Source organism: Porcisia hertigi, chromosome 23 (assembly GCF_017918235.1).
Source record: "Porcisia hertigi strain C119 chromosome 23, whole genome shotgun sequence".
Classification (NCBI taxonomy): Eukaryota; Euglenozoa; class Kinetoplastea; order Trypanosomatida; family Trypanosomatidae; genus Porcisia; species Porcisia hertigi.
Genome location: NC_090582.1, coordinates 46976 through 61008, shown reverse-complemented (window position 1 = coordinate 61008; position 14033 = coordinate 46976). Strand labels below are relative to the sequence as shown.

The following is a 14033-nucleotide window of genomic DNA, read 5'->3' as shown; positions in this document are numbered from 1 at the left end:
GGGGAAGGGGAAGGGGCGAAAGGAAGGGTGTGTGTATGTGTGTGGATGTGACAGCGATTGCAACACACACGCAGAGAGGCGACAAAGGGTTCAGATGAAAGGCGGCACAGCGCACGCGGTGAAAGCACCGAGGGCGGGTGCAGGTGCAGAGAGAAAGGAGGCGAGATCCTCCGATTTTATAGGAGTCCTCTCTGTTAGATTGTCTTGTGGATTTGAACAGGAGCGACATTCTTCACGGAAAGTGGAAAATGAGGAAGAGGATGAGAACGAAGCCGCAAATGTGTGCGTGTGTGTGGAGGGGGGGGGAGTTGAGGGAAGAGCTCAGACGCACATACAGTGACCAACAGTCGCTCCATGGATTCATGTGTCTGCCTCAAGAACAGAAACATGCACCTCATTTGTGGAAACGAGCCTGCCCACACTGCACTGCGCTTCGTCTCCCCATCGCACTGACGTCCGCACGAGGCGAGTACGTCCGTAGCTCACCACGACTTCACCTCCTCCTCGACCTCCATTAACACCACCGAGAATTAGGATGATGTCGCCTCTACCGCTACTGATGCAGCCGCAACCGGGGGATATGGCTCAAGACCCTTGCGCAGAGGTCTTGTCGCCCAAATCACCCCCAGCAGGGTGAGACCGGCGCCAGCCATACTAACAAAAATCTGACGTTGAAGTGCCACCAGTGAGGACTCGAGGCCCCGCAATTGCCGCTGCACAGATGCGTTGCGGCGACGAAAGGCGTTGATTGCCTGCTGCATAGCACGGCGTTGCTGTGCCGCACGCTGTAGCTCGTCGCGTTGCTTTGCGATAACGATATCCTGCTCTTGTCGAACGGCAATGAGACTGTGATTCTCTTCCATTTTCAGGGCCAGCTCTTTGCTCGCTTTGTCGAGTAGCCCCTGCTGCACATCAAAGCGCAACGTCGCGGCGTCCTCGGCCATCCGCACACCCGTCGTACGACCGTACACGTACGCAACCCATCCACTAAGCAAGCACGCGCCAATTCCTGCCATCATATCTTCTTGTCGAATCACCTCACGACGTGACGTATGATACATGTCCGAGTCGGACACGCCCGCCGCATAGGCCTCTCTGCATAGGGTGTCTACTGCCTCTGGGGTGAGTGCAGGCGTCTGCAAAACGGTCCCCGACCGCTCCTTGGAGGACCTCCCACCCATCGCTGCGAGCGCGAATACTTCCCCGTTAAGAATTGTGTGTGTGTGTGTGCTCGACTATGTGCACTACACCTCCTCCACTACTCTGCTCGCAGCGCTGTCTGCACTTCACTGACCGGTGCTTGTCACCGAATAGAAAAGACGGCAACGGAGGGAGGAGGAGGAGGAGGGGGGGGTGCGGAGGTGCTCTCGAGGATAACGCCATAGAGAGGCCGATTCGGACAGGTGCACCATAGACCAAAAACGAGTCCCACGGAAGACAGTATGACCGTGATAAATACGTCATCGGAAACAATCATGGTGGTTTAAGTAGCGGCGGCGGTGGCGGCGGGGAAGGAGAGAGGCACAACCAGAGGGAAGGGATGTAGCAGCACTTGAAAACCCCACTGCGAGAGGAACCGCAAAGAGATCCGTGTATTGACGCCGTCCATGTGGCTGTGTCAACGCAGAACATAGATGAAAAGGCAGTGCGCTCGCATGAACACTCCAAACGAATGAGCGCCATATTTGAACACCGTGTCCGTCCCTTGCTCTTCAGATGGCAATGATTCAAGACAAGGCCTGTGCGGACTTTGTGAGTAACTGCGTCTACATTTTCTTTCTTCATATTTTTCTTTTGTATTGGTGGGTATACGCACACCGACCAGCACCACCACTCGTGCCGCCTCCTCTCCCCACGATTGCGAGTGGTAACGGAACGGGTGAGAAATGTCGGTCGCGTTGTTATAAGCGGCGTCACAAATATATGAACCCCCACCCCCACCCCCCCCACCCCACAGACAACACACAGACGCACGAAATGGGGGGGGGGGGGGGGGAGGAGGAGGAGGAGGAGGGGGGTACGGCCGCAAAAAGTTGAGCGCCGCTATTGTACATCCGAGTAGAGAACCCCCCTTTTTGATGGAAAGAGAAATCAGTGGCGGCCCACAGGGTTTACCAGGGTCCCTCCAGAGAGACCATCGCAGCTCTTCACTCTGAGGTACCACCAGCGCGGAGGTCCTCGTGCAGCGAGTAGCTACCAGCCAGCGCTACAAAAACGGGACGCAGTTGGCGGTGAAGCACTCGCACGCCGCAACCTCGCACAGCGACGACGCGGTAAAGAGCGTCCTTTTCTTTTCCTGCTTTTACACGAACAGAGCTTTGGCGCTTGCGGGCGATGAGTGACTCGACACCAAATACGTCGAAGCGGCTAAACACACTCCGCACGCTTCGAGCGTTGAAGCATGCGGACTCGCCCTCGCGGACATCGAGAGCGTAAAAGGAGCCGTCGCACACCACATAGATCGCCTCTCCGTGCACACCCGCCTCCTCAACGGTGTCCGTGGGATCTAACGTGACAAGCTCGCTGCACGTGCACGCCCGCATGGATGACCACAGCCCTACAGGCTGCATTACTGGAGTCTGGCGCAGCCACGGCCACGCTGCTGCCAGGCGAGCGGCCCAGCAAGCCAACAAAACGGTACATGAACAAAGTGGTATGGCGTACACCACACCCCGTTCCTCTTCAACCAGCCGCGCGCACGGAGGCAACACCGAGGGGTACGCGTCACCAAAGTAGTCGCCGCGTGACAGTACAAAGCCTTCAAGGTCAGCGTACACACGCAACGAGCCGCTCTTGAGGATGAACAGATACTGGCCATCTCCGCGGATACCGTTGTCCCCGCAGCGAAAGATTGCCTCAGTCGTGCTTATCACGCGTGCTGTGAGCACCATGTCGTCCATCTCTTCCTCCGTCACCGCAACCGTGAAGTTCGCGTCCTCGCAAAGTAGTGCACGCAGCAGCTGCTGCTCGCGAAGAGTTTTCTGATCCAGCAAAGGAAGCGCTTTGATATAGGATGGAACCTCATAGGCCTTTGCCAACGCGTGGGAAGAGGGCACTTGAGGGCAAGGGCGCAGTTGGCGCTCTTCCAGGATCTGCTGGAAGGCACGGACAAGACACGGGTCGACGTCTGTAGTGTCAAAGTTCACATATGTCACGGAAGGCAGGGATTTGATGGCTTCCAGGAGACGGGCGGCTGCGATGCTGCCCAGCTGCTGGCCGCCCAAGTCGAGGACACGCAGAGCTCGCAGGCGCGGAAGAATGCTGCACAGGTGATCCACTACGTCATTGCCTGACACGCTACCTTGCGTTGAACCGGCGAAGGTGTCGTTGTCGTACAAGGACGCCAGATTCGACAGATCTACTTTTTCGAGGAGAGGAAGCTCCGCAATCAAGTCCAGTATAGGCAGGAGACCGCGTGCACCCACGTAGAGGGGAGAGAGAGCAGCCTTTCCTTCGGGCTCAGCTAACCGGAACGTGCGCATCTTCGAGAGGGGAATGACAGCTGCCCGGTCACGTGCCCGCGCCTCGGCCTCGGCTCTGTCCTCGATTTCCTCCAAGTCAGCCACACTCACGATTCGCGCCGCCGCTTCGCGAGCGAGCCGCTTTGCGTGCGAGGCAGCATCCTCTTCTAACAGCGCCAGCACAGCCCGATGAGGTCTGAGCACCCTGTGATGACCACACCGCGCCACGTAGTAGCCGTACAGTTGGTTTTGACTGGGCAGTGGCATCGTCTGCCTCCTTCTCCCTCCCCTCTTTCCCCGTCAAAAATAAGAAGGAAAAAGGAGGCTGAGAGAGGAAGAAGGGAGGGAGGGAGGGGGAGAGCCACTGTGGAAACGGGGTGCGGATATATGGAGGAGAAACGCTGGTGGCGGGGATGTTGAGTGAAGCGATATGTTCGCGAGTGTGTGAGTACGGTCCTCCCTTTTTAATCCATTCATGAGATGAAAAGGGGAGTAGAGTAGTGGGGAAGAGAGGGGAGGAGGAGGGAGGGAGGGAGGGGGGCGAGATGCAAGCGTGGAGATGGGCCAAACGTAGTAAAAGATGTACAGTGCCGGAGGAACATGGGCGCGCCTGGGGGAGTGGGGCGTGTGTAAGAGGCCCTCTCTTCCCCCCCCCCTCCCCCGCTGCATGCACTTTAGCGCATGGCCAGGCAAAGGGCACCTCATTCCTCCTCAGTACGCCCACAGGGGTGCTGGGGTAGCGGCTGAAGCGCTGCAAGAAGGCCGCACATATTCTAGACAGAGCGAGACAAGAGGGGCACGTAGTCGGCACATAACGCGACGGGAGGTGGGGTTGGGGGGTTGGCCCCAGTCAGTCGCACACTGTGTAAATCGTGAAACCCAGTGGGGAGTCACCCTGCATCAACACAGTAACACGCCGATCTCCCTCTCCCCCTTACTCCCAATCATCCCTCTTTATTTCGAGCTTCCGTGGAACGGGACTGAAGCAAACAAGCTGTTCATCCTGGTCGTAATAGTGTACATCACCAACTGCGCAAGTGCATCTCTTCGTCAGGCACGGTAGGCTACCAGCTGCCCGTCCTGCTCTTCGACGCCGACGTCAATGTGATCCACTTCGCACAGGTCAAAAAAGGTCGCCGTGAGCGCAGAAGCCACACCCGGCGTGATATCATTCCCCCACAGCGTCAGTCGTCGCAGCATCGCGCAACTTTTAAGGCTGTCGAGAATCGACACCAGGCCACACTCACCCATGGTGCAGTTCTCAATCCCGAGAGACCGCAGCTGCGGGTGATGCGCCAACCCTTTCGCAAGCGCCTGCGCGCCGGTGTCGCGCAGGCGATTGCAGCTAGCATCGAGACTGCGAAAGTCGTGTCGGCGGTCCAGGAGACGTGCCAGCAGCTGGCCGGCGTCCTGTGACAGCTTGTTGCCTTTAATGGAGAGGGTCGTGACTGCCGATCCGCAGAGCGCCAATACCAAAGTCTGCAGGTTGTCATCAACGAGACCGAAGTATGCCATGTGCAACTCCTCCAGTGTGGTGTTGCTCTGAAGAGCAATAGAAAGATGATTCACGACGCACTCCACCTCACCAACGCCATTGAGGAGTGGCCGCCCGATGTTGAGCGAAGAAAGCCCTTTGTTCACCTCCAGGGAACGGACAACCTGCACGAGCGACCGGATGTCCATGTTGGTGTTGAAGAGATCGAGCACTGTAAGGCTCATGTTTTGCCGCAGGGCGGCGCCGAGCGCCGCGCTGCAATGACCGCCAAGTGGATTGCCCGCAAGCGTCAAATGGCAGAGAGAGACGTTCCGCTGGAGCCCTTGTGCGATTGCCACACCTGCCTCCTTACCGAGTGAGTTGTGCTGCACGTCAAGCGTGATGATGCTATCAAGCTGGTGTCCGAGCGCCTTGCCGAGGAGTACCCCCCCCTCGTCCGAGATGTTGTTGTAAGGAAGGTAAAGCGCAGAAAGGCCAGGGCACATTCGGAGCGCCGTCAAAATCGCCTTCACGTCGATGTCAGACAAGCGGTTCTTGAAGTTGTGGAAGGAGTTGCCCCGGGCCACTATCTCTCCAGTTGCGCCGCTGCTGCTAACGTCCTCCCGCACATCAGCAGACACCTCCGCACAAGATGCACGATACGCTTCCGCCCACATGATAGCTCACGAAGAAGACTTACGGTCGAATTTACTACGCTGAAAAGAAGCCCACGTGTGTGAAATGCGTGAGTGCCAGAGTACGCGCCAACACCCGTTGTTGTCCGTTGGCGCTGTCGTTCCACAGCTCGTGGGTGCTTGACGGCAATGTGGCAGCAGGCCCAGAAAAACTGTTGCGCTTTCCGTAGGAGTGTGTGTGTGTGTGAAGATCTCAGTCTGGACTGGTGATGGATATGTGTGTGCGTCGGTGCTGGAGTGGTAGACGAGAAACTAGGAGAGATGAGAAGCAAAATGACAGGCAAAAAAAAAGAACAATGTCGTAGCGTGGCGCTCATAAGCACGGATGCACACTGGCAGGGTCGCGGTCCCCTCATGCTTCGCGCTGCCTGTCTCCCCTGCCGTTCTCTCCCTAATGGGGCGTTGAGGTGACGTAGATGAGAGGGGTGTCAGGCGTGCTTTACATTTCACTGTTTGTTGGAGGTGTCACTTTGGTTTCGGAGTTTGGAAAAATAAAGGCGACCGAGTCGCCACAGATACAACGAGCGCAACCGGAACAACAGTGAGACCCCACCCACCCACCCACCAGCCCACCAGCGCAGATTCCCGCGTGCGCATGTCTGGGTTTGGCATGTAAAACCATGAGCTAGCGAGCAAAAGAGAGAGAGACGGCCCCATCGCGCTCCCCTCCCCCTAAACTAGGGGGAGGGGGGGGGGGGGCAAGAGGAGAGCTACCGAGCACGTAAAGGAGGAGAAATGCAGAGGGTGACCGAGTGGTATTAAGAGAAGCGGGCATTGAGAGTTTTTTTTCCCTCCCGCACAGATGGGAGAAACCAGCCGACCAAACACACGCGTAGGAATTCCATGAACTTGTAGGTGTAGCTGTGTGTGTGTATGTGTGTATGTGTGTGTGTCCCCCTCCCTCTCTGATCGGGGAAAAACAACAACTTCGCATCGCGATTTCACCAACAAAAACAAAACACAAACGCGCACTGCAGAGGGGCACACGTCATAGAACCAACAAACAGAGGGGAAAAACACTCCGACCAGGGGAACGCGGTTGCCTCTCAACTCCGCTGAGTATCTCATCGCCTTAAACGCCTGAGACTCTTCTGTCCGTGGATTGTGAGATGCACACCCCGGTAACAGAAAAGGGGGGGGGGGGCAACAATTCCAAAGAAAAGAGATGAGCCTCTAACAGTGGAAAGAAAAATGTGAGGTGTGCGCAACCTTAGTGAGTAGCGCAAGCCCCGATCGCAGAGTTCGCCTTATTGTTCATGAGAAGCGCTATGATGAGGCCGAATAGACCCAGTGCCTCTGCAAAAATGAGCATCAGAATCATTGGGACGAAGATCTTCTCGGTCTTGGCGTAGGCGTAGCAGCAGATGTCGCCAACGATGCCAATGGCATACCCTGCCCCGAGGGAGGCAAACCCAGCCGCCAGCCCTGCCCCGAGGTGCATGTAACCGGAAAACAATGGGTACCCACTCAGCTTCATGCTGTTACAGATAATCACGGAGACGATAAGACCATATATGCCAAGGATGCCTGCCATCACCACCGGCACAATACCACGCATCACGCGGGTGGGCTGCACGATGCCTAGCTGTGCCACCGCAACACCGGCCTTGGCCGTACCAAAAGCGGCACCAACATTTGACAAAGAAAGGGAAACGGCAGCCCCGATCATGCCGAAGAGAAACGCCTCGGGGTCGCAAGACTTGGCGGTCGACATGATCAAATGGAGGAAGCACGCGCGCAACGGTGGGGGGGCGTGAAGTATTGAGTACAAAACAACAAACTTTCTGTAGAGTAAAACAGGTGAAGTAACACACGAGGAGGCGTGGTGATTTACAGCAAAGAGGTACACAGATAGGTAAAAGGGTAATGAGAGAGAGGTATACGAAACACACACACACACACACGGTGGGCCGAGCGTGGGGAGGGGGGAGGGGAGATGTGCAACAGCCGAGAACGCCGAAGTGAGCGAGTAGGAAGTAAAGTCACGACAGGGGAAAAAGGGGGGAAAGATGACGGGAAACTAAGAGAGACGCTTCCATACATAAAAGATATGCGTTTCATGAATATTGAGGGCCTTCATTTCCAGCTGAGTTTATGCTGCACATCGCCCTCGAGGGTGCTCATGCGCGAGAATGTGCGAGATCTAACACACACAAATGCGCACGAGGCTACCAAGCCCACTCGTCCCTCGTGTTTGATCAATGGTGTGCCGTGCTCACTCATGTGTGATGTACGTTGTGTTCATGTTTCTGTTATATTTTTCCACATTGGAAGTACTGAGAACAAAAATACCGCCGCTGACGCTGGCGCGGGCGTGGCCATGCAATCGCAAGAGTGCGCGAATAAAGCGAGCGAGGGAAGGCGAAAGGTGGGTGTGCAGCCCTGTACAGCAGCTGAGACCCCCCATTAATGCGTCTTTGAGAGTCGGTGGTGCCGGGGAGGGGGGAGGGGGGGGGGGGTTACTCCAGCGAGGCCAGAATGCTTGGACGAGACTGTGACTTGACAACACATGACGCATGTGTCACTTCACCTGAGCCTTTCGGTGCGGCAACTCTCGGGAGCACCGCTAAGCTACACTTGACAACCGTGACAGGAGCATAAAGGACAAAGTCAGCGTTCACCTGCATGTGAGAAATCTGCTCGACGGTCTGAAGGCCCGAGTATACACGGCCAAACACAACGTGGGTTTCATCGAGTCGAGGTTGAGGGGAGAGTGTGATGAGAAAGCGGCTGGCGGTCACCGCACCGACAGTCGGGCTGCAGCTCAGCAGGCCTGCACCGACGTGTCTTAGCACAAGTCCACTTGAGCTTCGGGCCGCTTTATCCACCTCGTCCACTGTCGCTGAGTGTCCCTGTGCCGGGTCCACCTCACCGAGTAGCGCGAAGCCGGCCAACAGCTGATTAAACTTGAGCCGCCGCAGCTGGCCACTGCTTGCGAGCTGCCAGAATGAGTCGGCGCAAAAATTATCATAGAGCTCGATACTGAGTGCCCCTGCAGTACTCTGCAGCTGTACCACGCGCGCGTCCCGCTCCATCATCCGCAAACCTCCACTATCCATCTGGATGGATATGAGAAGAAAAACGTTGAAAAAATGGTACAAGCCCAGGAAAAACAGTGGTGCGAGTCACTTTCCTTTCACGATTTTTTTTCAAAAAATATATATGCGTGTATGTGTGTATGGGCACATATATATATATTTATATATATTTCTTCGCAAGAAATGCGCAGCTCTAAAGACGAACGGCGCCCCCCACCCCCACCTCCGGTACACCCTCAGCCCTCTTTCACTCTACTCTAATGCACCTCGAGTGTACTCGAAACAGTTCAGCGAAAACTCACAAACAGATGAATGCGACTGGATCCACATATTACACACAAAGGACCGTCACAACACCGCGGAAAGGGGAGAAGTGAGGAAACAGAGCGTCTCTACGGCACAGGCAAAAAAAGGAGTTGTACACAAACACAGAAAGTGAGAGAGAGAGAGAGAGAGAGTAAAAACATTCGCGCTCGTATCAGCCTTGAAACGGCGACAGTCTTGATCATTGATTCGCTATGGCAACAGAAACACTGCGGCAACGAGAAAGCTCAAAAAAAAGCACGTGAGCCTTTCCGCCAATAGTGAGCTGTGCGGCTGCCAGTGTCCGCAGACGCATCCGAGTCGGCTCTTTGTAGGCAACGCAGGAGACAACCTCGTTCTCACAGCTCACGCGTGGAACACGATAACAGAAGAAGCGACAGATCAGGGTCACAGAGCGCGGCCGCTGCCGCAGCACATCCGAGAGATGGAAAAAGAGGTCTTATCCGCCCGCGAATCGCATTCACCTGTTTGTTACTTTATGGAGATTACCGTCGGTATACAGCACAACACGCGAAAAAAAACAATGCCAGTTAAATACTCTCCCTTGTGCACCAGCAGCACCCACCGCCTCGCAGGCCGCAGCGTGCCTCACATGGTTGTGCAGTACGCTCCACACCGGCCCACCGCGAGCAGCCCCTCGGCTTCTCTTTACCATGGCCCAGGCCCGTCTTTGGGGGTCAGCACACACACACACACTCAAACACCACGCAGCAGCGCACAGCGTCAGATGCCAATAGTCATAGTAGTAGTATTGTTCCTCGTCAGTCGGGTCCGCATTGCAGAATACACGCATCATCATTCGCGCGCAAGAAAGAAGAGAAGGAGGGGGAGGGGGTTGCGGGTGCGCGCGACGCACTCGCGCACGAACAGTGCGGCTGGCGCGGCGACAGCTCAGACACGGGGGACACAATCAACAGCTGCTGGATTCAGACAGTGAATTTGGTTTTGACTCGGATGTCCTTGATCGTAATCATGTGCCGCGCGCACACACACACACACACGCACAGAGAGAGAGAGAAAAAAGGAGACACGGAAGCGGAAACGAACACGGCACCACGCAGCCATGCGCAGCTCATTGATCTTGGTTGGAGATTGGAAACAGTAAGGTCATCTCGCGCGCAGCAGCGCACATCACCTGTAGCAAAGATATTCTCATTTCAAATCATAGCCGCGAAGCACAAACGCAACTGCCAGCAGGGGTTCTTTGGGGCGTTTCCCACGCTCGGGCAAACCGGTGTCACCCAGCGCATTCGAACCCCATCGCGCAGCACCAGCAGCACCCGCCGCCTCGCAGGCCGCAGCGTGCCTCACATGGTTGCGCAGTACGCTCCACACCGGCCCACCGCGAGCAGCCCCTCGGCTTCTCTTTACCATGGCCCAGGCCCGTCTTTGGGGGTCAGCACACACACACACACTCAAACACCACGCAGCAGCGCACAGCGTCAGATGCCAATAGTCATAGTAGTAGTATTGTTCCTCGTCAGTCGGGTCCGCATTGCAGAATACACGCATCATCATTCGCGCGCAAGAAAGAAGAGAAGGAGGGGGAGGGGGTTGCGGGTGCGCGCGACGCACTCGCGCACGAACAGTGCGGCTGGCGCGGCGACAGCTCAGACACGGGGGACACAATCAACAGCTGCTGGATTCAGACAGTGAATTTGGTTTTGACTCGGATGTCCTTGATCGTAATCATGTGCCGCACACACACACACGCACAGAGAGAGAGAGAGAGAAAAAAAGAGACACGGAAGCGGAAACGACCACGGCACCACGCAGCCATGCGCAGCTCATTGATCTTGGTTGGAGATTGGAAACAGTAAGGTCATCTCGCGCGCAGCAGCGCACATCACCTGTAGCAAAGATATTCTCATTTCAAATCATAGCCGCGAAGCACAAACGCAACTGCCAGCAGGGGTTCTTTGGGGCGTTTCCCACGCTCGGGCAAACCGGTGTCACCCAGCGCATTCGAACCCCATCGCGCAGCACCAGCAGCACCCACCGCCTCGCAGGCCGCAGCGTGCCTCACATGGTTGCGCAGTACGCTCCACACCGGCCCACCGCGAGCAGCCCCTCGGCTTCTCTTTACCATGGCCCAGGCCCGTCTTTGGGGGTCAGCACACACACACACACTCAAACACCACGCAGCAGCGCACAGCGTCAGATGCCAATAGTCATAGTAGTAGTATTGTTCCTCGTCAGTCGGGTCCGCATTGCAGAATACACGCATCATCATTCGCGCGCAAGAAAGAAGAGAAGGAGGGGGGGAGGGGGTTGCGGGTGCGCGCGACGCACTCGCGCACGAACAGTGCGGCTGGCGCGGCGACAGCTCAGACACGGGGGACACAATCAACAGCTGCTGGATTCAGACAGTGAATTTGGTTTTGACTCGGATGTCCTTGATCGTAATCATGTGCCGCGCGCACACACACACACACACGCACAGAGAGGGAGAAAAAAAGAGACACGGAAGCGGAAACGACCACGGCACCACGCAGCCATGCGCAGCTCATTGATCTTGGTTGGAGATTGGAAACAGTAAGGTCATCTCGCGCGCAGCAGCGCACATCACCTGTAGCAAAGATATTCTCATTTCAAATCATAGCCGCGAAGCACAAACGCAACTGCCAGCAGGGGTTCTTTGGGGCGTTTCCCACGCTCGGGCAAACCGGTGTCACCCAGCGCATTCGAACCCCATCGCGCAGCACCAGCAGCACCCACCGCCTCGCAGGCCGCAGCGTGCCTCACATGGTTGCGCAGTACGCTCCACACCGGCCCACCGCGAGCAGCCCCTCGGCTTCTCTTTACCATGGCCCAGGCCCGTCTTTGGGGGTCAGCACACACACACACACTCAAACACCACGCAGCAGCGCACAGCGTCAGATGCCAATAGTCATAGTAGTAGTATTGTTCCTCGTCAGTCGGGTCCGCATTGCAGAATACACGCATCATCATTCGCGCGCAAGAAAGAAGAGAAGGAGGGGGGGAGGGGGTTGCGGGTGCGCGCGACGCACTCGCGCACGAACAGTGCGGCTGGCGCGGCGACAGCTCAGACACGGGGGACACAATCAACAGCTGCTGGATTCAGACAGTGAATTTGGTTTTGACTCGGATGTCCTTGATCGTAATCATGTGCCGCGCGCACACACACACACACACACACACACACACAGAGAGGGAGAAAAAAAGAGACACGGAAGCGGAAACGACCACGGCACCACGCAGCCATGCGCAGCTCATTGATCTTGGTTGGAGATTGGAAACAGTAAGGTCATCTCGCGCGCAGCAGCGCACATCACCTGTAGCAAAGATATTCTCATTTCAAATCATAGCCGCGAAGCACAAACGCAACTGCCAGCAGGGGTTCTTTGGGGCGTTTCCCACGCTCGGGCAAACCGGTGTCACCCAGCGCATTCGAACCCCATCGCGCAGCACCAGCAGCACCCACCGCCTCGCAGGCCGCAGCGTGCCTCACATGGTTGCGCAGTACGCTCCACACCGGCCCACCGCGAGCAGCCCCTCGGCTTCTCTTTACCATGGCCCCGGCCCGTCTTTGGAGGTCAGCACACACACACACACACACACACACACTCAAACACCACGCAGCAGCGCACAGCGTCAGATGCCAATAGTCATAGTAGTAGTATTGTTCCTCGTCAGTCGGGTCCGCATTGCAGAATACACGCATCATCATTCGCGCGCAAGAAAGAAGAGAAGGAGGGGGGGAGGGGGTTGCGGGTGCGCGCGACGCACTCGCGCACGAACAGTGCGGCTGGCGCGGCGACAGCTCAGACACGGGGGACACAATCAACAGCTGCTGGATTCAGACAGTGAATTTGGTTTTGACTCGGATGTCCTTGATCGTAATCATGTGCCGCGCGCACACACACACACACACGCACAGAGAGAGAGAGAAAAAAAGAGACACGGAAGCGGAAACGACCACGGCACCACGCAGCCATGCGCAGCTCATTGATCTTGGTTGGAGATTGGAAACAGTAAGGTCATCTCGCGCGCAGCAGCGCACATCACCTGTAGCAAAGATATTCTCATTTCAAATCATAGCCGCGAAGCACAAACGCAACTGCCAGCAGGGGTTCTTTGGGGCGTTTCCCACGCTCGGGCAAACCGGTGTCACCCAGCGCATTCGAACCCCATCGCGCAGCACCAGCAGCACCCGCCGCCTCGCAGGCCGCAGCGTGCCTCACATGGTTGCGCAGTACGCTCCACACCGGCCCACCGCGAGCAGCCCCTCGGCTTCTCTTTACCATGGCCCAGGCCCGTCTTTGGAGGTCAGCACACACACACACACTCAAACACCACGCAGCAGCGCACAGCGTCAGATGCCAATAGTCATAGTAGTAGTATTGTTCCTCGTCAGTCGGGTCCGCATTGCAGAATACACGCATCATCATTCGCGCGCAAGAAAGAAGAGAAGGAGGGGGGGGGGTTGCGGGTGCGCGCGACGCACTCGCGCACGAACAGTGCGGCTGGCGCGGCGACAGCTCAGACACGGGGGACACAATCAACAGCTGCTGGATTCAGACAGTGAATTTGGTTTTGACTCGGATGTCCTTGATCGTAATCATGTGCCGCGCGCACACACACACACACACACGCACAGAGAGAGAGAGAGAGAAAAAAAGAGACACGGAAGCGGAAACGACCACGGCACCACGCAGCCATGCGCAGCTCATTGATCTTGGTTGGAGATTGGAAACAGTAAGGTCATCTCGCGCGCAGCAGCGCACATCACCTGTAGCAAAGATATTCTCATTTCAAATCATAGCCGCGAAGCACAAACGCAACTGCCAGCAGGGGTTCTTTGGGGCGTTTCCCACGCTCGGGCAAACCGGTGTCACCCAGCGCATTCGAACCCCATCGCGCAGCACCAGCAGCACCCACCGCCTCGCAGGCCGCAGCGTGCCTCACATGGTTGCGCAGTACGCTCCACACCGGCCCACCGCGAGCAGCCCCTCGGCTTCTCTTTACCATGGCCCAGGCCCGTCTTTGGGGGTCAGCACACACACACACACTCAAACAC

At 56.7% G+C, this 14033-nt stretch overlaps 5 protein-coding genes across 5 annotated transcripts; all 5 read right to left on the bottom strand.

The window, feature by feature from the left end:
• Window positions 1–530: 530 nt before the first annotated feature.
• JKF63_04778 (uncharacterized protein) lies at window positions 531–1181 on the bottom strand (the record flags this gene model as incomplete). The annotated part of the gene is made up of 1 exon (XM_067900756.1): window positions 531–1181. The coding sequence occupies one exon, from the start codon at window positions 1179–1181 to the stop codon at window positions 531–533; it is 651 nt and encodes a 216-aa protein (XP_067756956.1).
• Window positions 1182–2147: 966 nt separating this feature from the next.
• JKF63_04777 (uncharacterized protein) lies at window positions 2148–3728 on the bottom strand (the record flags this gene model as incomplete). The annotated part of the gene is made up of 1 exon (XM_067900755.1): window positions 2148–3728. One exon carries the CDS (start codon window positions 3726–3728, stop codon window positions 2148–2150), a length of 1581 nt encoding a protein of 526 aa, XP_067756955.1.
• A 783-nt stretch (window positions 3729–4511) lies between these two features.
• On the bottom strand, window positions 4512–5612 carry JKF63_04776 (uncharacterized protein; the record flags this gene model as incomplete). Its single annotated transcript, XM_067900754.1, has 1 exon — window positions 4512–5612. The coding sequence occupies one exon, from the start codon at window positions 5610–5612 to the stop codon at window positions 4512–4514; it is 1101 nt and encodes a 366-aa protein (XP_067756954.1).
• A 1228-nt stretch (window positions 5613–6840) lies between these two features.
• JKF63_04775 (uncharacterized protein) lies at window positions 6841–7344 on the bottom strand (the record flags this gene model as incomplete). The annotated part of the gene is made up of 1 exon (XM_067900753.1): window positions 6841–7344. The coding sequence occupies one exon, from the start codon at window positions 7342–7344 to the stop codon at window positions 6841–6843; it is 504 nt and encodes a 167-aa protein (XP_067756953.1).
• Window positions 7345–8089: 745 nt separating this feature from the next.
• JKF63_04774 (uncharacterized protein) lies at window positions 8090–8665 on the bottom strand (the record flags this gene model as incomplete). Its single annotated transcript, XM_067900752.1, has 1 exon — window positions 8090–8665. The coding sequence occupies one exon, from the start codon at window positions 8663–8665 to the stop codon at window positions 8090–8092; it is 576 nt and encodes a 191-aa protein (XP_067756952.1).
• Between the last annotated feature and the right edge of the window lie 5368 nt (window positions 8666–14033).